The following is a 26,649-nucleotide window of genomic DNA, read 5'->3' as shown; positions in this document are numbered from 1 at the left end:
CAGTATATTATTCTTGCATTCCTCTTATCTCAAGAATTGTTATATTGGATACATTTAGAAAATCTTATCTGAGGGCCAAACTAGGCATTACAACAGAAACATGGTATCCCATCCCATGTTTTCCTCATAATGCTGTTGCAAGGAGTCGGGGGGTGTATAATCCTTCCATCTGCTGATTCTCCCCTGCAAATGGAAGTGAGCCTAGGAGAGGAAAAATTGGCCTGGGAGGGGAGGCACATGCAGGGAAGAATTGGTGGGCATCAATAGCTCTTCCTTCCACCTGCAGATCCTCCCCTACACGTGTCATCCCAGCCCATGCATTCCTGTTACCTTAGCAAATATGTGGTTATGACCACACATTTGTCCAGATTACTTCTAGTTCTAGCTTGAAAGCTAGCCTTGTGTTTCACTAGAGTTCTGTGTTCTTAGCTGGTTGTTTCATGCAAATTGCCCATCTCTCTTCTGGAAATGTTTGGGCATAGCATTACAAAGGCCAGGCAGATGCTGGTTTCGTCCTAGGCTAAGCGTGGAATTCAGATTACCTAATTCCCCAGCCTGTTCCTTCCCACCAAATAGTTTAAAACTTGCCAATGTGAAGGAGCAAAATCAAGCTCAGGGCTAGTTGGAAAAAGCTTTATTGATAAATTACACTGATACCTATACATACAAACCATCCTCCATTCTCCCCATATCGGACCTTATCTGGATGAAGGGCTGTTCATATATCTAGGATGGGCATCTCTCTCATCAAAGGTGATTGTGCAAACAGGATCAACCTCAGCATTAGCCAAGGCCTAGAAATGGGGAACCAGCATTGGCAGGATGTTGGAAAATGTATTGTGGCCTTGGGCCCAGTGCAGTCCCTTGTGCGAGAGACACATTGGTCTCCATCTTCCTACAAAAGCTTCTCAGTGCCCAAATGGCAAGAGTTATGCTCTGCTCCTGAAGGGGACTATGCCCACGATCCGTCATACAGGCTTAAAGCCCCAGTGCAGGCAGCTCCACCTGGGTTGGAGCTGAGTGGGAGAGAAGGAAGGCTTGTGTTTCGGTGCCAGCCGAGCCTGGAAGTGGGGGAGGGGGGAGGGGGAGAAGGTCCAATCCTTTGGGGTTTGGGGAGGTAAAAAACTGACCCTAAGGGCCATGAGAGGCAACCCATGGGGAGAACCACATTGAACACTGCTCATCTGTGCTGGCCTAGCTTGCTGCAACTTGTCTATGCCCTACAGCAAGTGAGCATGTGGAATCTTCCAGCCCTGGTTCTGAAGATGCCATCAGCTTTTGCCAGATATAAGATCACAGGCTCCGGTTCAGTCCCTGGGCCATAGACCTGGGCCCACACCAACTGCCTCCAGCTCAGTTCCTTGGCGCAGGTGGTTGATTGATGATGACTTGAATGACAAAGTCCTTCTGGATCTTGGTCTCCTGTAGGCGGGTTCTGTCCGTCAGGAGCTTGCCAGAGAAAAACCAGCGCTGCCATGCAGGCTCCAGCCCTTCCTGGGCACAGAGCTGCTTCTTCAGTTGCCCAATTGTGTCAGTCATGCTGGCACTCAGGCGCAGGTCCTTGCCAGTGGAGAGGCGCACTTTGAGGGGGAACTCACGTCGGGTGTTGGGTGCTGGCTCTGGGGGCTCCACACCCTCCTCCTCGCTCCGCTCCATAATCAGGTTGACAGGCGGTGCTAGGCAGTAAACAGGGAGCTGGTACCGGTTACCCAATTCATCGTAGCACTCAGTAAGAGAGCCTGCAGGAGAATGAAGATACCAGTAGAGGGCATGAAAGGCTTATATGTGTGTGTGTGTGTATATATATAATTTTCCCAAAGTCTATTTTGAGACACTCCTCAATTCTAAACCAAAGCCTTTCAAATGCAATATTCCTATTTTCTTTCCAAACCCTGGTGTCCTTCCTGAGGCTATGATGCCCCTCAAGCCTGACCATGGCCTCACATGTCTGCCCATGGGTGGGCAGAAGGTAGATCTGCAGATGTTTTGGACTTCATCTCCCAGAAGCTCCTGCCAGCATGGCCAATGGTCAGGAATGTTGAGAACTGAAGTCCAAAACATCTGGAAGTTTACTTTCTGCCCACCCCTGTCCTAGACTCCTTCCAGCTCTCTAATATTTATTCTGGAACTCTTGGACCCCACTCCCCCAGCCTTTGGATGCCCCCAAAATTACAAGTGCCACCCACTAGCCATCCTAGTGCACAAGCTACACCTGCCCTTCTTCTCTTTGACTCACTAGGAAAGGGGCTGACAACACATGGCCCATGGACTGCATGCAGCCCTCTGGCCTTTTGTGCATCCCCGCTGCCGCTGCTGCATTTGCTGCTGCAGAGGGCAGGGTTCTGTGGGGGAATTGGCCCCTGGACCCCCAGAAGTTACCCATCCCTGCACCAGGACCTGCTATCTTTTTCGAGATGGGGATGAGGTTGCCCAACGTCCAGTTCTGTTAGCTCTTGTCTTAGAGGAGAGTGCAAAATTGTCCAGACCAGTTTCCTTGGACCAGTGAAAAACTTTCCCATATCTGAGGGAAGACCCCCTACCACCACCACCACCACCCACCCATCCTTGGGAACACCCCAGAGTCAAGCTGCCCTGCAGTTGAAGAAGAACAGAGAGGCTGATCAATCCTGTCCAGCTATCTGTGGAAGCAATGCTTAATTCATACTTGGACCAGGCAACCATCAGCTAGCTGACATGGGGTGAAGTTTGCCATTTTTGTCTTTTCTGTTGAAGCTGATGTGGCAGATGCAAATATCTTTCTCTGTTCAGGTTCCCCTGGGCTGTTTGTTATCTTTGTTCCAGAAACAAATGCGTACAGAGCTGTATGAAGGGTTCACACAGTTCTAGACTCTTGGAAGTACCAGACCTAGGGGCACTTCATATATTTTGTGGTAGCAAACCCATTTATCATACTGTGTGCAGTACATGTCGCAGGGAGGGATGGCCATCCCTGGCTTCCTGGTGTGCTCACCTCTATATAACCCATAGTAGCAAACACAGATTTGCTGTATACACTTGCACACATACTATGTTTGCACATGTACATGGTTAGAGATGACCATTTTATGCAGACCAGTTTCTGCCTTGCACTAGAGACATAGGCAGAAAGAGTTAACCCTATGATAGTCTGGCTTCCCCTGCATACCATGAGGCAAGGTAACTCCAGCACCATCAATAATGGCCTGTGCTAGCCCATGATCGTTTGCTTCCACAGCATAGGCAGCAGCTTTGAGTGCATCCCAGATCTCCTTGCGGCCTTCGAAGGCAGGTGCTGTGTCCCAGAACTCATCGCGCTTGCTCCGCAGCTGTCCATCCGTCATGGGGTAGTCGCTCTTCCACTTGGGGCGCTCCTTCTTTAGAGGCTCATTACGACCTGCAAAGGGAGAGGGAGACTTCAAACAGAGCCCCAAAAGACAGAAGCCCTCTAGCCTGCTGGACCTGGCCCCTTTCCTTTTACAGCTACCGCCCCATCTTTTCAAAGCCAGGCGCAGGCAAGGTGTACTATGTAGTCTCCCTTATAGATTAACAAACACAGTCTCCCTTGCCAGGTGTATGGCATGGGTCACATGGCTGATGACAATAGCTCTCTTGCACCCCCACCATGCCAGGCAGTATTTATAGCTCAGGGAATTAGCCAAGGAATAAGTTACAGAGTTGGAACCTGGTAGGTTGTGAGGCTGGGGAAGGATGAACCACTGCAAGGCAAAGACTCTAGAGGGGAAAGTCAGTTCATCTGGGTTCTCTTCCTAGCAATGACACTGATGATTTATTCAATTCTTTCCCTTTTACTACAGGCAGGATTCATTCATTAGATCCAAACTCTGACAGATGTGTACTTCAACATATATATGTATTTACGTACACTCATACACTCAGTGGAAAAGGAAACCCTTCCAAATTTCTCAAGACTTCCTATGTCCCTCCTCAGTCTCCCGTTTTGAATATGCCAAATTTCTTTCATGATCTCTATATGAATCTTCTCTGTCTTCTCTTTGTTTTGGTCTTCCAAACCTTTTCTTGTTTTCCTATTAAAACATGTCATCCAAGAACTGTACACAACAGTCTAGCTGAGGAAAAACTAATATGAAGCAGGAAGTTATACAACTGAATGAAACACTCTCTCTGGAGAAAGAGGAGATCAACATTAAACAGAGATGCAACATTTAATTGCTTAGAACAGATGAAACAATAGGTGTAGTGTACATCAAATTTAAGTGAGGATATAGAATCTGGAGTTACTAAAAATACCACACACTATAAGCTACATTTTCTCTAGACTCTTGATAAACTGGAAATCTGTGGTAAGAACATAAATCAATGAAATCTAATATGATACATATAAAGTGTAACACAGGAAAGAATGCAAGAATGCATAAATATATAAGACACAGATCGCAGAAGTCACATTTTGGGAATAGGCTTAGCACTGGGGTCAGCAATGTAGCACCCGTGGGCACCAGTATGTCCTCGGGCACCTGCCAAGGCATCTAACCCCTCCTGATTTTTTATTTTCTAAAAACGAATTTCTTCCTGGTGCCTCGAATTCCATCACAAATGAAGGAAGGGCCTCCAGCCACTGCCATCTTCATTTCCCATTCTCAAGAAGTAAAGATGGTGGGTGACTGGAAGCCAGTGCTTCACTGTGAAGTGCTCCCAGCTGCCCCCAAAAGAAAAAGAACAAAAGAAAGAGGGACCCCAGTCACAGCTGCCTAATAAGTGGGGGTGGGGAGTTGGGGAGAGAGCTGGGAGCAAAGGGGTATTTTGTATGTCTTGTGTATTTTCTGTGTGGGGTAGCTGGCTGGGTATTACGTGTCCGTTTCGTGAATATGCACCCACCCATGGCAGCCATTTTGTGATGGTGCCCACAACCCCAACCCTTTCTTAATATTCAAAATGTGCCCACTGGCCCAAAAAAGGTTGGAGACCCCTGTAGCAGATAAAATTAACTACACAAGAGCCAGCTTTTGATATGCTGTGGTACAAAAAGCTAATTCCATTTCAGATGACATTAACAATTATATAGGAGACTACTGAGATCAATGTGAAATTATTAGGAATGTTCTGTGCTAAACGGGGAAGTGCCTGTTACACCTCTTGGCGCATGCTCAGACAGACTTGGCTCTCTACCTGAGGGAGGAGCAGGAGCACCACCTCCTTGACTGATGTTCTAGAAAGTTCTGAAACAGTCCTGCACAAGCACAGAACCCAGCTGTAGGACTACATAGATACTACAAAGAAGAACATATCTGAGACTCAGGATGTAACCGTTGCTTTGCAAAATAATGCAGGGATTGCCACCCACCCTGGCTAGAATGATGTACCAAACAGTACCAGCATTAAGAGTATAATTAATGGGGAAGAGATAAAATTGTGAGTAATGTTCTGTGCTCCAAAGTATGAGATGAATTTAGGGCACTGTAAAACAGAACCTCCGCAATGCCAAGTCACATTATAATCTCTCTCATGGCAGCACATTAAGACAAAGCCACACAACTCAAATGTGATTTTTCATTTGTATTTATTATTTTAGATTTAGATTTCTTTCCTGCATTTTGGCCACAGTCTCCAAATTGGCTCACAGGGCTCGTTAAGCACAATTCCATTCTAAAGCCTTATCGTGTAATAATTAAAAGAAATGGACACACAAGAGATTGCTGGGGGGAAAGAAGAGGTGGAGAAGATGGGAACAGGTTGAAAAACAGAATTTTAAAATGGTGAAGTCAAACAAAATGGGGGGTGCCTGGGGGAGAAGCTAATCCAGGAGCAGTTATGCGACACCTTCTATTTCTGCTGCCCCCACCTCCTGCTCCTTGTTCTCTCCCACAGGGCATTTGATGCTTATGGCTGCTGTCATTGTGGTGAGGGAGAGGCTAGTCTGGCTGATTCAGGAATAGGCATGTGATATGGTGTCTTCGCTGGCCTCTCTCTCCTTCCTCTCTCACACAGGGCACTTGTTCTTCTTACAGGGCTGCTGTGGTGGGGGAGGGGCCCCTTGTAATTGTCCGGAAGATTCCTAGCCAAGGAGTTGGCCCTGAAATAAGGAGCTCAAGCATTCAATGGCGAGGCCATGAGGGGCGGGGGAGAGAGGAGGGAGCACCTTGAAGACTTTCCATTACAATTTGAGGGAAAATCCAGGACAAATCCAGCCTTCTTACATTTTAAAACATATGTTCAACACTCATATCACTATCTAATCACCTATCTCAGGGGTGGGCAACACATGCCCCTCCCAATGGCTGTCCACCCCCACCCCCCGGCTGCTGCCACTGAATTTGCTACTGTGGTGGCAAAAAAAAACCCATGGCGATTTGGCTTGAAAATGAGACATGTGGGGAGGGTGCACCTTGTTTGGAAACAGAATTGTGCTCCCGGGAATGTCCTGGGAGCATGATTCTGCTTGTAAACAAGGCACGCACTTTCCACATGCGTTGTCTTTTCTGCCGCAGTGGCAAATTTGGTGGTGGCAGTTGAGCAGCAGAGCGGTGAAGCCCCTGGTGGGTTCTGAGGGGGCAATGTGGTCCCCGAACCCTGGCTGTTGCCCACCAATGATGTATCTAGACGCAAACACACGTGACAAATAAGCACAAGGATCAAATGCCTCGCACGGTACAACATCGGCTGACCAGGCACACCTTGCATATTCCTGGACCTCTTTCACCCATAGCTGTAGAGCTAAGTGTTATTGCAGTACCTGGTCCCAAGGAGCAGCAGGAAATAGATCTTAGAGACAACCTGAGAGCATCCCTGTGTGAGGCCTTTTGAACGATTTGGCACAAGCGCTCAGAAGGGCTATAGCTCAGTGGTAGAGCATATGCTTTACATGCAAAAGGCCCAGGTTTAATCCCTGGCATTTCCAGGCAGGGACTGGAAAAAGGACTCCTGACTGAGGACCAAACTACACATGACACTAAATTCATCACTTGGAAACACATCAGGATTTAAAAAAAAAAAATAAGCACAGAGAGGTCATATTTTCATTGGGACCTCACTGCATGGGAGATGTTTAATTCTTCCTTCCCCAGCCATGATCCCAATAAAAAATTGTGGTCCCCCCTCCTCATGTTACTGCATTCAGGAAAAATAGCTCCCATTGGCGGCAATGGGACCTTTTCTTTTCAAAGCTACTAGCTGTGGGGTGTGCTGGTGGTGGTGGCAATTTTCATTGGGATTTCTGGGGAAGGAAGAGTTAAACCAAGGGTGCAGAACCTTAAGCCCACAGGCCAAATTTGGCTCACGTGGGATCTCAATCCAGCCCCCCCATGGTTCCCCAGATGGCCACACCCCAGGCTGCTTGGCTTTTCCACGTTCATCCGTCCCCCATTCTAAAAGGTTGAAATGCCTCTCCCAAAACGCAGTTACTGTCAAAAAGAGCTTTAAGCTAAAATATGCTGGTATTTTGGCTTCACCCCCTTTGCCTTTGGCCCTGCCCTGTGCCCCCCACAACCTTCTCCAAAAGTGAATTTGGCCCTCAAACAGAAAGAGGCTCCCCACCCCTGGGTTAAACTTTCCCCGCATCTTGTGGCCCTGATGAAAACCGGGCCTCACTGAGCCTGCTATTCCATTTTTTAAAAACGTGATGCGCTTCTAAGCAACGTGTTTAGCATCAAGTGTAACTTGGCCCTCAAACCCTGGAGAGCTACTGCCAGGCAGTGTAAAAAATAATACCAAACTAGAGGGACCAATAGTCTGACTCACTATAAGGGAGCTAACCATGCTTGCCTAGTTTACCTGCAGCCCTCAGAATTCTCCTGCTTGCCCAGTAGCTCACTGAAGTTTCTGCCCCCTTGCAACACTCAGTCTGCAGAAAATTGCAAAGTGCAGTGGGGGATGGAGAGATGTGCGGGAAGGAGGTATTCTCATCTGATCCAGATGGAGGCCAGTGGAAATACTGCCAGGATATAAGCAATCAACTAACCATAATCTCTAGGGTACTAGAGATGGCAGGAAAACATTGATTGAGGGAATAGTTGCAGCTTAATGGGAGTGATGAAAGAGGACAGCATTCCCCCACCACATGCAGGAAAACAGACCAAGTACATAGAGAAAGTTTTGCTTACAAACGTCAACCCTGTTCTCCGGAACAGGCCGGAACAGAACACTGCTGGGGGCAATGGCTATGCTCCAGCCAAAAAATGGACAGCCACCAGCTTGATTCCAAAAATTGAGGAGTAGAAAATAGAAGCATTCTTTTCTTAGGACACCATAATTCCCTCACTGTATTTGTAAAACCACAAAGCTGTTGGGCAGCCTTTCCCAAGCTGGTGCCCTCCAGATGTGTTGGACAGCAATTCCCAGTCACTGGCCATGCTAGTTGGGAATGCTGGCAGTTGCTGTCCAACACATTTGGAGGAACCCAGCTTGGGAAAGGCTGCTGTTGGGACTCAGTAAGACTAGCCAATCTATCTTTCTCTCTCACACACAAACCATCCCACTCAGGGATAAGAAGGCCAGTCAGCAGCTTCCAAAGATAGCAGCTCTCACATGGACCCCACTGGAACAAAGGAGATTCTGACTCTTACCTCCGATCTCATTCCCTGCTGACTCCTGCCCACTCTCCTACCCCCAAGAAAACACCACACAACATGATCTGTCACCATCACCATTAGGTTAGCAGGAAGTGTATTTTATGGGGCAGCTGCTCAAGGGTTGTGGGGTCACCGACTCCAGCAGAAGAGATCATCGACGCTAATTGTTCCAGAAAATCAGTGCAATACTGTTTGACTCTTTATCTAGCAACAACCTCTCCTTGGTACTTGCAGGGCTTGGAAGAACAGACCAGAAACATGAACAATGAGGGCTGTGTATATTCTGCACCAAGGAGGTCCAAATTCGGTGACCTGAATAAATTATGGATGTCATGCAAATATGCACAACTTCTCTTATTTTGCAGATTTTATTCTGCTTCCAAGATCCAAATGTTCAAAGAAATCAATTTTGAAGAAAGGTATGAGCAACAGCTTTGAGGAGGGGCTGTAGCTCAGTGGTAGAGTACATGCTTTGCATACAGAAGATCCCAGAATGCCCGACATCTCTAGGTACGGCTTGGAAAGACTGGAAACCCTGAAACCCAGTCACTGTCGACAATATTGGGCTAGATGTTCTGACTCGGTATAAGGCAGAGCTTCCTATGTTCCTTTGAACGGAAAGAGGAATAGGTAGGGAGATGGGAATAAATGGGCAGAGGCCAGGGAATAGTGCATACAAGAGGGCCCCAGAAAGCCTTTCTTCCAGCACCCACAGGTTGGATGTCTTGCCCAGCCCCTTCTGGCTTCTAGGAATTCACTCAGCACTGCCCACATGTTCAAACTTTTGTTCACAGCCATAACACCTACAAATGCATTGCTTTAAAATGAAAGTGGAGAATTTGTAGATGCCAAATTATGCGACAGATTCCATGAGTGCAAGATGCAATCACACATACAGAGTAAATATGTTTTTCCAGAAAATAACTCCCAGCCTGCCCCAATATCATTTGCCCTTTCATCTGCTGGGAAAATACCCTGTAGATTCAGAGGGGAGTGCTGAGCCGTCCTGGCAGTCCCCCATGTATCCTAGGTGTGTTGCTCGGTCCTGAACTGACCCTGCCTAGGCTGGCTGTGCAAGTGGATTTAACTTCAAGTCAGCTGTTTAAGGAGCTTGTGTTGCAGGCTTAAGTCTAATTAGGGTGGTAGATGGAAAGAAAAGCCAGGGGGAAGACATGTTCTCAGAAAGAGAGAACAAAGCTGGAAAAAGGAAGCGCCAAACAAAGACAAAAAGCCCAGCTTGCTCTTCTCCAATCCCCCAAGGTGGCCATTGCATCATGGAGGATGATTCCATAACCCTTGTGGGATTTATACTTGCTGTGCAGGCTCTGCTGGGAAGAGGGAATTGCCATCCTGACTAAGGGTCACTTATTGCCCAGCATTAAAACTGAACAAAAATAAATAAAAACACCAGGACAGATGGCAACAAAGCAGGTCAGGGCTGTTTAAAAGTAGTTATGCAGCATCTTTAGCTGACAACCCCTGCAATGAGATATTGGGGAGTAGGCAATTAACTGAACCCCAAGTGCAAGCAGCTCCCATTTTGGCTCCTTCTGATATGGCAGCCAGAGAAATAAGGTTCCACTTGGGAAAATATGAAATTATTTGGCCACCTGCTGTCAATAGAAAGCTGCTGGCATTAATAGGCCAGAGGCAGTCTCTCCTGCCTTCTTCCCACCACCAGCTAAATTAAGCTTCTCAACTAGATTAGCTGTAGAACAATTGGCTTGGTAGTGGGCAGCAGGGGAATAGGCAGCAGCCACCTTGATAGACAAGGAATACCGTTAGTTTTGACTCCAGACAGCTCAGCATACAGAGGAAGTGGTCTATGATTGAAGAGGTACAAATATTGCTTTCAGAGCAGGGCAGGCCCCCATCCAACAAGCCTGCTGTGTGCCAACTTGTGCCTGTCTATCAATCAGGCACTAATTAGGAACAGCTCCGGTCATTCAGCCTGATACTTTAAGAGCCTGGAGGCAGTGAAAGTGTGTGTAACAATGAATGGTCACTTTGCCCAAGAAGTGCTGACACTGCTGCTGACTCTCTTGCTAGCTCTAAGCTCTTAAATTAAGGAACAGGCAATCTCATTGCCCCTATTAGAAGGGTCTTCCAGATGGGGACTAGGTGGCCCTGGACTCTGCCTCTCTTTGGTTCAGACAAGTTGCTAGGACAGTTGCTTGAAGGCATCCAGTTTAATGCCAGTCCTAGAAACCCCACCTTGGCTTTCAGGAAGTAGATGCTCAGCTCTGAGCTGGAACCCGGAGAAGACAGACAATAGCACAGTAGATCTCGAATGACTGCTTTCAGCCTGTGAATCTATGACCACAAGAATGGAAGGAGTTAAATAGTGAACAGCAGTCACTACCAGGCCATCTACCCTAGGTAGCAAGTGCTAAGCTGCTGCTATTTATTGATGCTGTTACCGAGGGCAGCTTCTGAGCATCTTCCTCTGCTGTAACCTAGTCCTTGTGTGTTGTGCAGCTCTTGCCCCCAACAAGCCCACAAAAGGCTAAGATGGCTCACTCATTCCTGAGACTGTGGTTCTGTGCAAAGGTGGTATGAGAAAAGCTCCTTCCTCCAAATACCGAACTTGACAAGCGTCAAGAGAAAATATCCTCCCAGAGGAAATAGGAATATAGGAAACTGCCTTATACCATAGGACAATCTAACTCAGTACTGTCTATGCCGACTGGCAGCATCTCTCAGACTTTCACTGCTCTTCCTAGATGCCAGGAATTGAACCTGAGACCTTTTTACATGCAAAGCATGTACTCTTGCCACTGAGCTGTGGCGCGATAATGTCACCACTCTGCCACTGAGCTCTGTAATGTCTTCTAGCACCAACATTACAGAGAGCAGCATATTCAAAGCCTTATTGTGTCAGGCTAATGATCCAGCCAGCCAGATATTTCATCTTGGTGCATCACCATTTCCAGCAGAAGTGCAATGGCAGAGTCATTCCCCACTATTCATTCTCAGGTGTTTAAGGACACCTGAAACCCGAAGATGCATTATCCCAATCACCTTTGCCAATAGCCATTGAACTCCTTTCTTTCATAAATATGACAGGTCCTTTTCAAACCCTGGTGAAGAGACAACAAAATCTGTCCAGTGACCTAGGTTCCACTTGCAGTGGAGAAAAGAAGCCACTATTATTCTTTCTCCTCATAATCATATGAACTGGGAGATATCCTCAAAAATCAACAGACTGCAGGCTTAAAACAAACCAGGGACACGATCACTCTGCAGAACCTGTTGCCAGTAAACTAGCCACATTTTAAGAAGACTAGGCATTTTGCTAGGCCCAGCACTGAGTAGTTTGGGAAGCTCCAGTCCACCAAGTTGGTAGCTGCGGAAGCCCCTGCAATGGGTCAGCTTATCTCTCTGTGCCCCATAATTAGCTTATATTTCCCACAGTGGATCTGTTTATCACTAACAAGCCTCAAAGAAAATGAGCCTCTACATTAAATTAGAATTATGCTGAAAACACACACACACACACACCACCCTTGATCTATAACCCTGATCTGGGATTTGTAAAGTTGTGCCACCTCTGTCCTATTTTGATCTGAGCCACTCCCCCACCCCACCCTAAACTTCTCTCCAGTTTAAGTAGGGAAAGGCTCCCTCCCCCTCCTCACCAACAGTTCTGCAAACCAGCAGTCTCCCTCTCTCCAGAAAACAATGGGCCGTGCTTCTGTCCTCCTCTGCCAAGTCCAACTTATGCTCCTGATCGTGTCTTCAATATCTTTGCTTTATTTGTCAGAAACACAGTATCTGTCTCTACACCTGGGAGCATACCGATATAGGCAGCAGATGTATTGTGTCCATAACATGCTTGAAGAGAAGCAGGCAATACCCCAAAGCTGCCATGTTTCAAACTCAGTCAAGCCTGGTATCCCCTTAATACCTACAGCATCTTGACTTGCATTAACCTGTGGCCCAGTCATCTCTGTGGCAAATAAGATCTAAATAATGAGCATAATTATATATTATAGAGGAACAAGTTGAGTTCTGCATTATATGGTAGATGACGTTAAAATGGTACACCTTGTAATGCAAAAACAAATGATGGCATGTCTTAGGTCACTCAGATTCCAAAATGTTGTGAATCCAAAACCTGCAGCATGCAGGGAATAAAATGTAATATCTATATGGAAAATTAGAAACTTCAGGAATCTCTCAGTAAGTTCACGATGGATACAAAGGGATCGTAAGGCAGGTACAGTGACTGACTACATAAGCAAGGCTTTTCTCTGTGGGTGAGGGGAAGCCAGGTTCCAAGTTGCTAGACTGGTTTCACCATGGCATTTAAAAAAATTACTTTAGATACCTTTTTGGGACAGGAAAGAACAGCTCACAACTTGATAAGGTGACTATACTATGTTAGCCTCATGAAGAATTAAAACATTTGATCATGTTGTATCAGGACGATCATAATACTGGATTACGGGATCCCTGTGTGAAGGTGGCATATAGGCAAGATACAAGGCACAATAAGATCATGCTGGAGATATGGGTATGAGTCAGGGATATTCCTCTGTGCAGGCAAATCGAGAGACAAACCAACAATGAACAATTCACTGGGAAGAAGTGAGTGTTTGTAGTGTGTTGGACTACTACAGGTCAAAACTATTTAAATAGCCATGTACCTATTACAACAATAAAATGTGCACAACTGAGGCAGTTTCTTTGTTGTTTTTGCTGTGGACTAACACAGACACCCCTCTGAAACTGAAGTTGACAAGAGGAGGTATAAATTAACTCTAAACTCTCCAAACTCCAATAAGAAAAGAGCATATAGAAGTTAAATTTGACCCTTGTCATGCTTCATAGCATTATAGATGCCATTTCCTCCCAATATTTTTTCCCGCCAATGACAAATTTTGTGCTGCCCACAACTGATGTAGCCAGTCTGAACAAAGGACATAAAGATACACCAGTGATGAGCTCTGTGCTGTGCCTCTCTTGAGTCAGGTGGTATCTCCTTCCACCTCTTAGCATATGTAGGGATATGTCATTCCTAATTATGCTGAAAACATTTATATACTTTGCTATGCTGATGAAGTATATCTTTAAACTGAATTTTCAACACACACCTACACATATGGAACTAGCCAGAGCAAAGCATCTAGGAGCAAAACACAGGGAGCTACTATAGGAAACAAATATATGCTGCATCCAGCCCAAGGCTACAAAAATCTGGGCAGAATGGTGATAAGCGACATGGACAAGACAAAGCTCAATATTTATGACTGTCCCAGCCCAATCTTACATACTTTCTCCATGTAGCAATACCAGTTGCTGGGGAACTACAGCAGGAGAGGCCTGTTGTCCTCATGTCCTGCTACTAGGCTTCCCATAGGCATCTGGTTGGTTGGGAAAAAGGATACAGGACTAGAAAGGTCTTTGTCAGATCCAGCAAGACACTTATTATGTTCTTATGATGCTGCCTTGGTGACAATGCACATGGAGTGCACATGTTGAAAACTGTAACATGCCATATAGAAATTATTGTTGTTTTTATGCATATTTGCTGCTTAGGAATATCACATGATTGAAGGACAGCAGGAGGGCTAATGCTAAAGAAAGGAAAAAGGTAGCAATCCCTGTGCCAACAGGAGAGGGACAGAGGAGAAGCCCAATGGACTTGAGGCGTGGGGTGCAGCTTGCAAGCAATAACAGTCCATTAGAACCCAGCAGGTAGGTTTCATGGAGAAACATAAAAGGGACAGAGTGATTTAGGAGCTTCATCAAATAACTGCTGGTGGACTAAGGGAATGAGTGGTCTGTGAAGGAGCTCCTAGCAAGAAAAGTCATAGAACCAAGTAAAGAGGGGTCCTGGGCTCAGGAGTCCTAGCATCCTGAACATTTGAAGATTTTTGTCTGCTTGGTGTGAACACAGCAAGCCACAAGAACTCCAGAACTGCCCATCATCAGAAATCTGTCAGTGTGTAAACACAGCATCCTCGCAACACACATTGATAAGCACCATGGCAGGAACTGAAGGCACAGGGATGCTGCATGCCCAGGCAAAGTCACTCATGGACAAAGAAGAATAAATGTATTGACTGTGGCCACAGAAGGGGATCGTGCATACAGCATTTTGCTTTTTTGTCTTGCTGGAAGCAAGATGCTATATACACTATATAAACACTGCATAGTTTCTTGCCTGGACATGTCCTTCAGGCACAGCTGTGCCCACCTCCCTCCTGCCCTGCACAAATCCTTGGAAGACAAATTGCCTTTCCACAAAAGAGGCATTTTGCAAGAAAACCGAGGGGGTCAGCATTTTCTGAAGGCAGCCACCACTAGGACTGGAAAATGTATGGTGAGTTAGCCAAGGGCAGTTCTGCCCACTAAAAAATGTTACATGGTGTTGGGAAATGTCAGGGCTGGCCCTGTGGCCATCCAAGCCATGCTGGGCTGTGTTGCAAAGGACATTTCCTCCTCCCTAGAACTGTGTTCTGGCTTAACTGGCTGAAGCCTGAACAGACCAGCACGAGCCTTGCAAAACTGGTTCTGGGGTCCAATAGCAGGAGAAAAAAAGTAGTCTGCTGAAAAATCCATATCAACAGAAGACTTGCTAGCCCTGCTCTGCCGGTGGTGCCTGACCCTGCACTCTGGGGAATGACCATGTGGCTCAGCAGAGTGGAAGGTTACGATGAACAGGCAATGGCCATCGGTCTATCAGATAAGACCAGAATTCCTGAGGCAGCCAGGGCGAACATAGGCCATTCGGCATGGGATGATGTAGAACAGTTATGTAGAAAAGGGAATTTTGATAGGTGCAGTTTTCCCCAGCTCCGCAGCACTGTGACATGACAAACTGCATCTGTCCAAAGTCTCTCTGTTACACAACTATTAAAAGCGCATGAATCCTATCCTCTTTTGAATCCAATTAACTCAGCAACAGGCAGTCCTGTCTCCCTCCAAAGCTGAGGATGTGGCAGGACAGGAATGTCACACACAGGATCTCACCAGTGGGCACTGGAACAAGATATCCTAAACCTGCCTTTTTTCACTGACAGCCAAACCACATCTGTTCTTCTCTCCTGGCTCCAAGGGCAACTGGAGACACCACACCCCCAAGCAGCACAGTCTAAACTTAGGCTCCTGGGTGTGAACTCTGCCTAGGTTGCTCTGCAGGGAGGGATCTGGGCAACACCTCCTGAGCCAAACAAACAACCAGGCCTGGGAGCTGGGGATGGGGTACTAATTAATGCCTGCTATAGACAAGGAGCTGCTGCATGCAGATGGCAGGTCCAGCCTAATGAGAACATTCGTAGAGTGTGCAAAAAGAAGAGGGTGGGAGGCACAGGGCTATCAGCCTTGAAGGTGGCTCTCACAGTAGCAAAGAGACTGGCTGGGATTTTGACCCACTAAAGGATCAGTGGGTAAAACAGAGAGTGTGCCTCTTCTGTGTCTACCCAAATTTGTGGCTCACACCGATGACCAGGAGCAGGATGGCTACACCCAGTCCAAAGGGTGATGGCACTTCAATGGAGCCAGTCAACAAGTCCAAGCCAGTAAAAAGAGAATTCATGCACACAAATGAACAAGGACAAGATCCAGATTACCTGTTCACTACAGATCTGGGCCTTGCCAGAACATTCTGGTAAGCTGGCACCATATTAGCACCAATCCTTTAGTTCCAGCTAGTTTAGGAAAGCCTTCTAGTCTGCTAATCCACTGTCCCATCCTGTAGGAATGGCAGGAGTGCTACACTGTTCCTTATTCTAAAATATTGTGCCACCATAGAACACAGTGGAGATGTCCAAGGCTTTAAGATGCCAGTTTTCCCCTACCTTATAAGCTTTGCCTGCCTCCTGGGAAAAGGACAGTTCAACTAATATGCACCCACAATGTAATGTTCAAAAGACCATGGCATCTTGCCATAGAAGAGAACCTTAATTTCATATAGGATCTGGATGGTCCCCAGAATTCAGATTCTGAGGTTTATTAAGCAAGCAAGCAAGCAAGCAAGGCAGACCAGCATCATCCAGATATCAGAGCAGCTAAGCCAATAGCAGCCAGAGGAGCCATGACTTCCCTGTCCACACAGGTCCACTGTAACATCACAGCAAATCAGCCAATGGCCTCAACAGAAGCAAGGCAAGTGGGTGCAGAGGAGGAGAAACCAAAAAGTGGGGGCAGGTTCAACAACTCTCATTGCCCATCATACTGATGAACATTTAACTAGTTTCAAATAAGAAGTTTTAGAAATGCAAACAAAAATGGTTTAAAATATTGATCTGGACTCTCTAATAGGTAAGTATATCAATACAGTCTGCTACCGATGCAGATATACCCCTCTTCACCCAATACCCCATCTAAGAGAGTAGATGCATCAAAAGGCCCAGGCTCTGGAATATAGGAGACAGAGGAGGACAGACAGAAGAACTTCACTTTTCCTAACTGAATTAAGATACAAGATCACCCAGCCTCCTCTGGATCCATGATCCAGGTTCACATGTCATGCTCATAACCTATGGACAGGCTAGCTGTAGGTTGTTTACAGAGAGTGGAAGTGAAGAGTGGAGCACGGTAGAGACACCACACTTTCTCGCTCTCGGTTGTGCTCAGCAAATTGTGGCTTAGTTAAGCCATGATTTGCCATTACATGCAAACTGAGCCTGTGTGTATGTGTGCACGCAGGCATGCATGTGAAACACCTAGCAAATCCAGGCAGAGGTGATTTTATACACTTTGAGCAACAGAGCCACAATCTATAGACACACAAGACCACTTGTTCCAACTGTCTCCAGTCAACTTGCCCGATTGCTTGCAAAAGCAGAGCATATATTGCTGAATCCATAATTCCTGGACAAGAAGCCCAGATAAATGATGTGTTGGGGGATACTGCCCCAAGAAGTTAGATCACTCTCTTCTTTATCTGTGTTCCACTGGCAAGGTAAGACATTTCTCTTGAAACAAGTGTTTGACTCGATTGTGCTTAATTTTATTTCCTGATTGTTAGTTTTGGATGTTTGTGTTATTGCCTTTGCTGTTGCTTTTACCTTATTGTAAATGTGTTTTAAAGACTGGTGATGGTTTTTACACTTTTTATACTTTGTAAGCTGCTCTGAGCGACTGCTTTTGTGGAGGGGAAAAAGTGGGGTATAAATTACTGAAAAAATAAATAAATAATAAAACAGATAAATACTAGAACTGGGGCAACTTTATCTTGCTAAGCTGGATAATTACCAAACCTGTGATTATGTTTTTGTCTCCGCCAGTCACTGCCCAGCACAATCCTCTTTTGATGGGAGAATGAAGAGTTCTAATCAAGGAAGATCTCTCTCCCCTCATACATGATACGGAACCCCATCTGCTTATCTTTTATGGATTGGATGCAGTCAGCCTCTTCTCTGGGAAGGTGTAGCTTGTAAGTGCTGCTCTCAACCCACTTACCCACCCCTCCCCACTTCCTGTCTCTCTTTTTCTGCCTCCTACAAAACAGTAATTATTGCTGGGAGCAACACACAAGCAACTGCAATCAGTGGCTGTCTGAGCAAAGGCATGAGTCAGTCTTGCAGTCCCTTGGTGGGGCCAGTTTCTGGTTATGATAGGGTGTACTCTGGAGTCACACTACATAAAGAGAAAGAAACATGTCAATCAATCACATTGCATGGCGCGGCGCGGCACGGCACCCAAACCAGCTTATGAGACTCTTCAAGGGTGGGTTCACACACTACATCTGTAGCCTATGTGGGAGTAATTCCAGCACCTTCATAGGCACTCATGTGTAAATTGGTAACATACGGGTCTGACTCATCGGCAAACCTGTGAAATCCAGTATTCTAAAGCCATCATGGAATTTCATAGGCCTGTCAGTAAATCAGACCCATGTGTTAGGAATGTACATCTTATGTTTATCCATGCATGCAGCCATGGGAATGAATCCTGAAGCTGCAAGACCACGTTGTCCAAAGCAGCCTGAGAGGGTTGGAGACAAGGAGACACAAGTATCACTCCGCCCATAACACAAATGCAGTCACCTCTGAGGTGGAGCACACGACTGACTAACAGCAACCGACCCATAATTTAGGACCGGAAGCCAAGATAATAATCTTTAAATTGACACTGTGGCATAATTAGAGACCCCCCAAAATTGTGCTGGAACTCAGTGAAGGTATCAGTTCTCAAGATCTGACTCTTCCCAGAATTCCATGAGATCCTCAGCACCCTTAAACCAGCCTTCCCCAACCTGGTACCTTCCAGATGTGTTGGAATGCAACTCCCATCAGCCACCACAATGCCAGCTGGAGATGATGGGAGCTGCAGTCCAACACATCTGGCGGCACCAGGTTGGGGAAGGCTGCAATCAAGGGACTATCTTATTTTCCCCCCCAATGTGAATTCCCCTTGCAAGGGCTTCTCTACCAGCCTTTAGGCTTTCAGTACAATTCCCACCCCAAATATTTTAAAAGTCCACACTTGTTTAGAGCAGAACTCAGCAGCAGAAAGGCTTATCATAGAATAGTAGGGTTGGAAGGGGCCTACAAGGCCATCGAGTCCAACCCCCATTTGGCTTGCATTTGACTGGGTAGTACCAGGGACGTGCTTGTGCTGTTTCTTGAAGATTCAGCTGAACTCACACTGCCTGCGTTTGCAAAATGCCAGCAATATATCACCATGACTGCCAGCCCAACTTTTCATAAGCACTTAAGGTAAACACCATCACAAAGCCTCAGAGGAGCTCCAGATTTCTATGGCAGAGAGAGATGGTTTATCCCCTAACAACACAGTTTTATGCATTTTTACTTCAAAGGAAGTCCCATCCCAATATGTTCAATAGGGTAATTGTGTTTAAGATTGCAGCCAAAAGCAAAGCTGGAGTCTGACATGCCTACAGAAACTATCAAATTAAAGGGCTGACGCATTCGGCCAAAGAGAGGGGAGATGCTTCTTCTTTTAGAAGAATGTATCATTTCCGAGAAGGTCCTTATCTCTGGTGCCACCTCCCTGCTGTATCTGATATTAGACCAACAAAATCCCATATCCTTTCCACAACATGGAACAAAGTATAAAGGAACATAGGAAGCTACCTTATACCAAGTCAGACCATAGGTCTGTTTAGCGCAGTATTGTCTACACTAGGACTAGGCAACCTGGTATCCTCCAGATTTTTTGGACTACAGCACCCAGCATTCCTGGCCATTGGTCATGCTGGCTGGGGCTGATGGGAATTGATGCCCAAAGCATCTAGCGGGCACCAGGTTGGAGAGGCTGGTCTACACAGGCTGGCAGCAGCTCTCTGGGGATTGAACCTGGGACCTTCTGCATGCAAAACATGTGCTCTGCCACTGAGCTATGGCCTTCGCATTTCTCATAGTCCACCCATCAGCAATAGATATGCCAGTGCTCCCCACAAGGGCGGTCAGCCATTCTTGCCCACAACAATTCACCAAGCAGCACTTGCTAAGTGTGCCAAGTGTTTACTTTTCATTTTAAAGTACATGCTCAAGTCTTCCAAGAAATAAATTCCAGATGAGTAGTTGGAAACACCTTGGTCTCTAGCACAAAGAAGATTTTTTTTAAAAAATTGTGCTATGGAGACTGGTTTATTTTGGTATGAGCTTTCATAACAGCAGTCTACTCTACCAGATGCATAAAGTGAACACATCAAGCACCATATAAAGTAGGTTACTGAGTATTAGCGTTCAGGCCACAAACAGCCAATATGGTGTCATAGCATTTTTGGCTTCTGCCATGTAATTCCATTACCCAAATAACCACTACAAATGGGTTAAGCTCTTCAAGAGATGGATCAACGCTCTCCTCAGTACATCCTGCTCTTTTATCAGGGGCAGAAAATGCAAGATGGCATAGAACAGAGCAGTGGACGGTGTGTGTTGCCAATAGGTTTTGGTATCAGTGTCACTACAGGACTTGGCAAAGTTAAGTCTGATGTCTCACTGCTTCTTGAGGGTGGAAGGAGAGCACCTCAGGATAAGCTTTGTTGTAAAAGCAGAATAGCAAGTGCAGAGCTACTGCCTGGAATAGCTCCTAAACAGCCCCTTTCCCAGCATAGCTGCCTGAAATAAAAGAGAAACAGCATCTCTGACCAGTCTTTTCTACCCACTTCTAGCAAGCATATGGGAAGCTGTCAGCTATCAGCCTGGCAGTGCAAGCACATGGCTAGACAAAATTCTTGCACCATCCAGATTATCTGCAGATTTAAGAAAAGCCCTGAGCAGCCAAACACAGAAACTATACCATATTTCCTCTCCTGCCCAGAGAGGCCTCTCTTTTGCTGAAATGTCAGGACTGTTCTGTCTCCAAAAATTCTGCATCAGTATGTGTGCACCACTGCTGATGCCAAATACTTGCTGATGAGCTTGTTGGGTTAAAGCTGTTTCTGCTATTGATCCAACTAATGCAGCTCTAGCAGAGTGGGACTGATCTGAGCCATCTGGAGTAGGAAGCAATTGTGCTCTTGACTGACCTGGACTAAGAAGAGTATGGCCAGGTCTTGTGCACATGGGCCTATACTTCACAGGGTCACATGTTGTGCATACTCAAACAGCAAAGCCTATGCTGCCTCCATCCTTCTCATCTTGCAAAACATTTGCAAGGCCCTTGAACCTGGACATGGACAAGTATTTCTGAGCCTAGTTTTCGAGAAGGCCATGCCCTCCTAGCAGGTGTAAATATGCCCTTAGCACATGTTGCAAGGATTTGTGGTTAGAGCCTACCAGCCTCAAGACAGGGGCCACACATGAGGGGCCACACATGTGCCAGGGCCAGTTTCTGAGGCAAAGGCTACGTTCCTGGCAGCCTCTAACCACAAATCACTTTGATTTGCCAACTAATCTGAGTTTTTATGGAGTGTGTGCTGGAAGCCCGCTGGCCTCAAAGCAGCCCCTATCCCACCTAGTATGTCTGTGTCAGTGAGAAGACACAGCACTTTGCACTCCTTCCAACCCATCTGGTGAGACAAGCTGGACTGGCTCTTACATAAAGAGGATAGGTGAGTTTCCAGGACATCCCACACAGTCTTCCTAGACAAGGAGTTTAAGGGACCTGCAGAAACCAGGATTGCTCCAGGGGGGATTACACAAGAAATCCACAACACACACCCCTTGCCCCTCCAGGGAAGTGCAGTCCACCCCAGTCAGTCCAGATCACTTAAAATCCCTAGGACAGAACCTCCCAATCTCCAGCATAGGAGAGCGCATGCAGACAGTTGTCCACTCTACTACACACTGGTCTGGGCCACAGAGGGTTATGTCCAACGTTAATCTAACTTAAGTCCCATTCATTTCAGTGGGCCTACTCTAAGTAGGTCTAACACTGGATACAACCCACAGCCCCCGCCCGGACGATCCTCAAACGTCCGATGACCGTTCAGCCCAGGCAGGAAAATAATACAGTAGTGCCCATTACCAGGCTTGGTACTGGTCTCGGCGGGTGCCCAGTTAGGGTGGGAGCGGGGGAGGCGGGGAGAGGAAGTGCAGTTTTCCAGTGAGGGGCCGGGGGTGGGGGGAAACAAATCTCGATGGTATTCCCAATGGCCCAGATTCCCTTGCCGCTGTTGCTGCTCTGGAGAGTGGGGGTGTCAAATCGGGGTGTCAAATCGGCGGCGCTCACCTGCTCGCTTGCGCTGGTGCCCCGGGGTGGTCGGCCGCTCTCTGCGTTGTCTCCCCACGCAGCTGCCCATGGCGGCAGCCCCAGGCTGCGATTCCGAAGGGTCTACGCGCCTGAGCCCGGCTCAGGGCTCTCTCGCTCCGCATGGGGCCGGATCCCCAATTCGCCCTCCGGACGAGCACGCAAACTTTGTGAGACGCGGCTTCGGCTTCTTCCTCACATCCAGAAAGGGTTTGGAGTCTTGCGGAAAGGGAAGCGTCAATCAGGGTCTGCCCTGCTCGGGTTGGATCCAGCCCAGGCAGGCCCAGGGACTCCGATGCTGGCTGCTATTGCGGCTGCCACCTCGCCGGGAGCTGGGGATCTGAGCCGGGGAGGATCCCCCGGCCCTGGGAGACACTTCGGGCTCCGCCTCCTCCTCCAGGTGAGCATGTGACTCGGCGGCTGGAGCCCGGGCTCCACTCCGCCCTCTCTCTGCCAACCCCAGGAAGAGGATCGTCCGTGACCCTGGCCACCACTCTGCAGGGGGCGGGAAGAGGCGAGACCGACCGGGGCGAGCCGCCGCTCGAGTCTTAGGGGGCTTTCATTTCCTCCCAGCGGGGGGTTACTGGCCTCGCCGCGCGCCCCTCCAGAAATCTCTCTTCTAGCGGCACTCTCACGGTCAGCGACCCCGCTTTGAAAAGGCCGGAGCCGTACGCCTACACATGCCAGAGCAACCAGACCTCCACAGGGTCTGGCCCAGCTGGAACCAGCACCCTAAACCACTACTGACTTGCAGAGGAGGATTCCAGACCACCAGCAACTTTCTGCAAAAGGCGATGTTGTTACGCACGGGAGTTTCAGCTGGCGTTTGGATGTCATGGTCTGACCGTGGCAGGCAGGGCCTCCTGATGTGTGGACGGTGGAAGGGCTGCTGTCCCCCTCGCTGCCCTTCATCATGCATAGAACTCCCTTCCAAAATACCTAGCGGCTGCCACTTTTCTTTTTTCCCTTCAAACCCTTCATTTAAAAAAATTAAATCAAACCAAGCCAAACCAATGTGGTATAGTGGTTAGAGTGTTGGACTTGGACTCAGGAGAGATGGGTTCTAGTCCCCATGAAGCTCACTGAGTGACTTTGGGCCAGTTGCTGACTCTCAGCCCAACCTACCTCACAGGGTTGTTGTGAAGATAAAATGGAGAGGATTATGTAAGCTGCCTTGGGTTCTTTGCAAGAGGAAAAAAGGTGGGATATAAATGTGTAATAATAACAATTAAAATAATAATTATCTTTTCTATGAAACGTTAGTCCTTGTCCCCTATTTCCAATCCGGGACAAAGATGGGTAAATGCCTTCCCTAAAAATTGCTTACCCACCTAGGAAGCCTTCTTGTCTCTTCCGCTGTTGAAATCTAGATATAAACTCCTTTTGTCGAGGGTGTTTTGTTTTTACTTGCATTGCTCTGTAAAGTACCATGTACACTGATGTAAAAATTAAAACAACAACAATAGATTAGTTGAATAATTGAGAAGGCTATGGCCTGTGGAGAAAAAAAATTCTGTGCAATAGCTTATGAGGAGGTGATAAGGTAGATCAGAGGTAGGCAGACTTCAGGCTTGTGGGATCTACTTTTTTCTTTTCTTACTAGAATCTCAAGGTCCCATGAACCAGAGCCAGGTGCAAAATAGCAGCTTGCAGAAGAGGAGTCAGATGCAAAATATGGCTTAGGGCAGAGGTGGGCAACATGTGGCCTCCAGATGTTGTTGGGCTACAACTCCCATCATCCCTGACCACTGGCTATGCTGGCTGGGGCTGATGGGAATTGGAGCCCAACATCATCTGAAAGGCCACAGGCTCCCCACCCATATAACTCATGAGCCATAAACTGCGATGACCTGCATATACAGATATACATCTGAGTTAGTGTAGATCAGGGATTTTAACACAGTGCTAAAATTGGCTAGTGGAGCTGCATAAAGACATGGTCAAAGGCAATTACTGTACAGGCAAGGAACACAAGGCCAGCCATGGCAACAAATTCTTTTTAGTTCTTTTTTTACTTGCTACTGTTAAACTATTGGAAGCCAGATCTTTGCCCATCTATTGCAAGTCACCAGAGATTTATCAATGGATTCCAATCTACCTTCTGACTACTCCTGGTCTAGATCTATAGCTCTCCCAAACCTGCCAACCTAACATATTTGATTCCATCTCTGGAAGCCAGGTTAGCACAGTAGAAGTGTCTGATGGGAAGGTTAGCCTGGGTTATTTAGAGTTGGATAATGGAGGATGCTGTGTAGTTGGCACTGTAACTTCAGGATAAAGACTGTTCTGATCACTGGACAAAACAGCCAGTTATTATTCTGGCGAATCCTAACCCTCCCAAATGGGTTCACACACACTCAAATCAAGGTGGCCTGGTATTTTCAAGAGGGTTAGGAATCCCATACACATTCTGACTGTTCCATTATCTCCCTCATCCAGTAAAACGTCTTTGAAAGTCACTCTGGGTTGCTGGGAAATATTGAAGGCAAAAGGAGAAGGAGACGGCAGAGGATGAGATGGCTAGATAGCATCATCGATGCAATGAATATGAATTTGAGCACACTCCGGGAGAAAGCGGAGGACAGGAAGGCCTGGTGTGCTATGGTCCATGGGGTCACGAAGAGTCGGACACGACTTAACGACTGAACAGCAACAACTGGGTTGTTGAAAACTTTCAATCCATTGGCAACCCAATCCCATGCAGAGCTATTTATTTCAAACATTTAATAGTCACTTTTCTACAAAGCTGTCTAAAGAGATGTACAACAATAAAACAACATACCAACAACATTTTAAACATTTGTTAAAATGCTAAAAATAAAACAATCATTTGTGCTTTGTTTTAGACTTTCTTTTGTAGTAGCCCCATCCCTAACAGGAATTTGGTTCTATAGTACTGTTTCAGTCCCACCACACATGTTCATTTCTCCCTTCTTCACTCGGGGGGGGGGGGGAAATAGGATCTACACATTGTAAACAATAAGTGTTTGGGAATTAAAATTGCTCATTGCTTAGCACTGAAGATAAACTATTTTATAAAGGTAGCAATTTCCTCTAACAAAGCCACATAAGCAGCCTTTTGAAAGACAAATACGTGGAACATGGGTCTGAATTCTATCCATTCTACCACTAACACCAGATTGTTTGAGGATTTTCTTTGGTTTATTCTTTTTAGCTACAGTGCAGAAGATACTTTTTATGCGAGTCCAGCTTACGCCATCAAGACTTAAGAGTAAGTGCATCTTGAATCACAACCTGACCCTTGTACGCTGTCCAAATACAATTAGGAACATAAGAAGCTGCCTTATACTGAGTCAGGTCATTGATCCATCTAGCCCAGTATTGTCAACACTGACTGGCAGTGGCTGTCCAGGGTGTCATACAGGAGCTTTTCCAGCCCTATTTGAAGATGCTAGGGATCGAACCTGGAACCTTCTGCATGCAAAACAGATGCTCTACCATTGAGCTACAGCCCCTCCCAATTCTAACCTGCCCAACCTATGGGATCCACAAGGATTTTGGAAAATATGGATACTTTTTTGTGTGCTTGTTAATTAAGCAACTGAAAATGTGCGCATACTGAAATAACCCAATCCATGTAAATGAAAAATAACCAGTACTTCTCTCCCCCCTGCCCCCTGCACCTTCTAAACTTACTCTGTATCTCAAGCCCCAAGTCTCTGGCAGCCATTTCTTTGGTAGAGAAATGCACAAATTTGTTGTTGCCATATAGTTATACCTGCAAAACTCAGTGCTGTGTGTGTAAGGGCTGGTGGACTAGGGCACTAGTCCAACACTGGCAATTGGACTAGAACAAGGCACCTCAGCCTTCTGCCTTAAAACAGCCCATTAGGGAAGGAGGCCACTGAGCAGAGATGATATGAGGCTCTTATGTTGGCTCTCTATGCAATTGTAGTGATTGAAATCTTAAATCTCTGTTGCTGTAACGAAAGTCTACATCTGGTTGCTATGGGATGATGAGATCCTTGGAATGTTATATCCCTCCTCCAAGTGTCTTGCATTCCTGGGGGTGAGCATGGGGGTGCAGTTTGAGAACTACTGCCATAATCTTGAGCTTGGATTGCACCCAAGATAATATTCCTACAAACATGTGGATTGGTCTCCTTATTGGTTCCAAATTTTGCTCATTTTGGACTTGTCTGACATTTTTAGTCATCCTTTGTAATTTAAATGGAAAAAAACTTTCTAATTCCTGGCACTAAGCCACCATTTCTAATGACATAATCATAAAACACTTAATAGGTCATCCGTCGTTGTATCTGGGGTTGGCATTCCAAATATGAAAGGCCTCTACACCATACACAGCACAGCGTCCCGCCCCGCTCCTTTGGGCGCTCTTAAGTCTGTTCTGAACCTTCTGCAGACATCCCTTTATTCCATTCGGCCCAAAATAAGGGTTGTGTGAAGCCAAAATCGCATTTGGTTTGCACCTTTCCAATACGTTGCGTGTCCTATTACCTCTAAAAACAACACTCTGCCCCCTTCCTAACCC

At 46.6% G+C, this 26,649-nt stretch overlaps 1 protein-coding gene and 1 long non-coding RNA gene across 2 annotated transcripts in view; one reads left to right on the top strand and one right to left on the bottom strand.

Annotated features, from left to right (window-relative positions):
- LOC146351122 (uncharacterized) overlaps positions 1–24,971 on the top strand; it is a 33,309-nt gene extending 8,338 nt beyond the window's left edge. The window contains exons 2-3 of the long non-coding RNA XR_014789521.1: positions 17,762–17,910; positions 24,576–24,971. This is a non-coding gene — a long non-coding RNA (uncharacterized LOC146351122). The remainder of the gene's footprint in view (positions 1–17,761; positions 17,911–24,575) is intronic.
- Positions 618–22,534, bottom strand: UBTD1 (ubiquitin domain containing 1). The gene is made up of 3 exons (XM_084846604.1): positions 22,119–22,534; positions 3,146–3,373; positions 618–1,739 (listed from the first exon to the last, which is right to left on the bottom strand). Exons 1-3 carry the CDS (start codon positions 22,186–22,188, stop codon positions 1,354–1,356), a joined length of 684 nt encoding a protein of 227 aa, XP_084702730.1. The 5' UTR covers positions 22,189–22,534; the 3' UTR covers positions 618–1,353.
- Positions 24,972–26,649: the final 1,678 nt, after the last annotated feature.

Source organism: Heloderma suspectum, chromosome 3, assembly GCF_057233095.1.
Source record: "Heloderma suspectum isolate Gila_16-S chromosome 3, 16-S_ref, whole genome shotgun sequence".
NCBI lineage: Eukaryota > Metazoa > Chordata > Lepidosauria > Squamata > Helodermatidae > Heloderma > Heloderma suspectum.
This window is presented reverse-complemented; position numbering and strand designations above follow the sequence as displayed.

Bases quoted from the DNA above. Each gene is read 5' to 3' on its own strand.
- UBTD1 (XM_084846604.1), bottom strand. From the start codon at position 22,188: ATGGGCAGCTGCGTGGGGAGACAACGCAGAGAGCGGCCGACCACCCCG. The intron at 3,374-22,118 runs GTGAGCGCCGCC...CTCCCTTTGCAG, and splicing joins GCACCAGCGCAAGCGAGCAG to GTCGTAATGAGCCTCTAAAG. The intron at 1,740-3,145 runs GTATGCAGGGGA...ATTCTCCTGCAG, and splicing joins TGGAGTTACCTTGCCTCATG to GCTCTCTTACTGAGTGCTAC.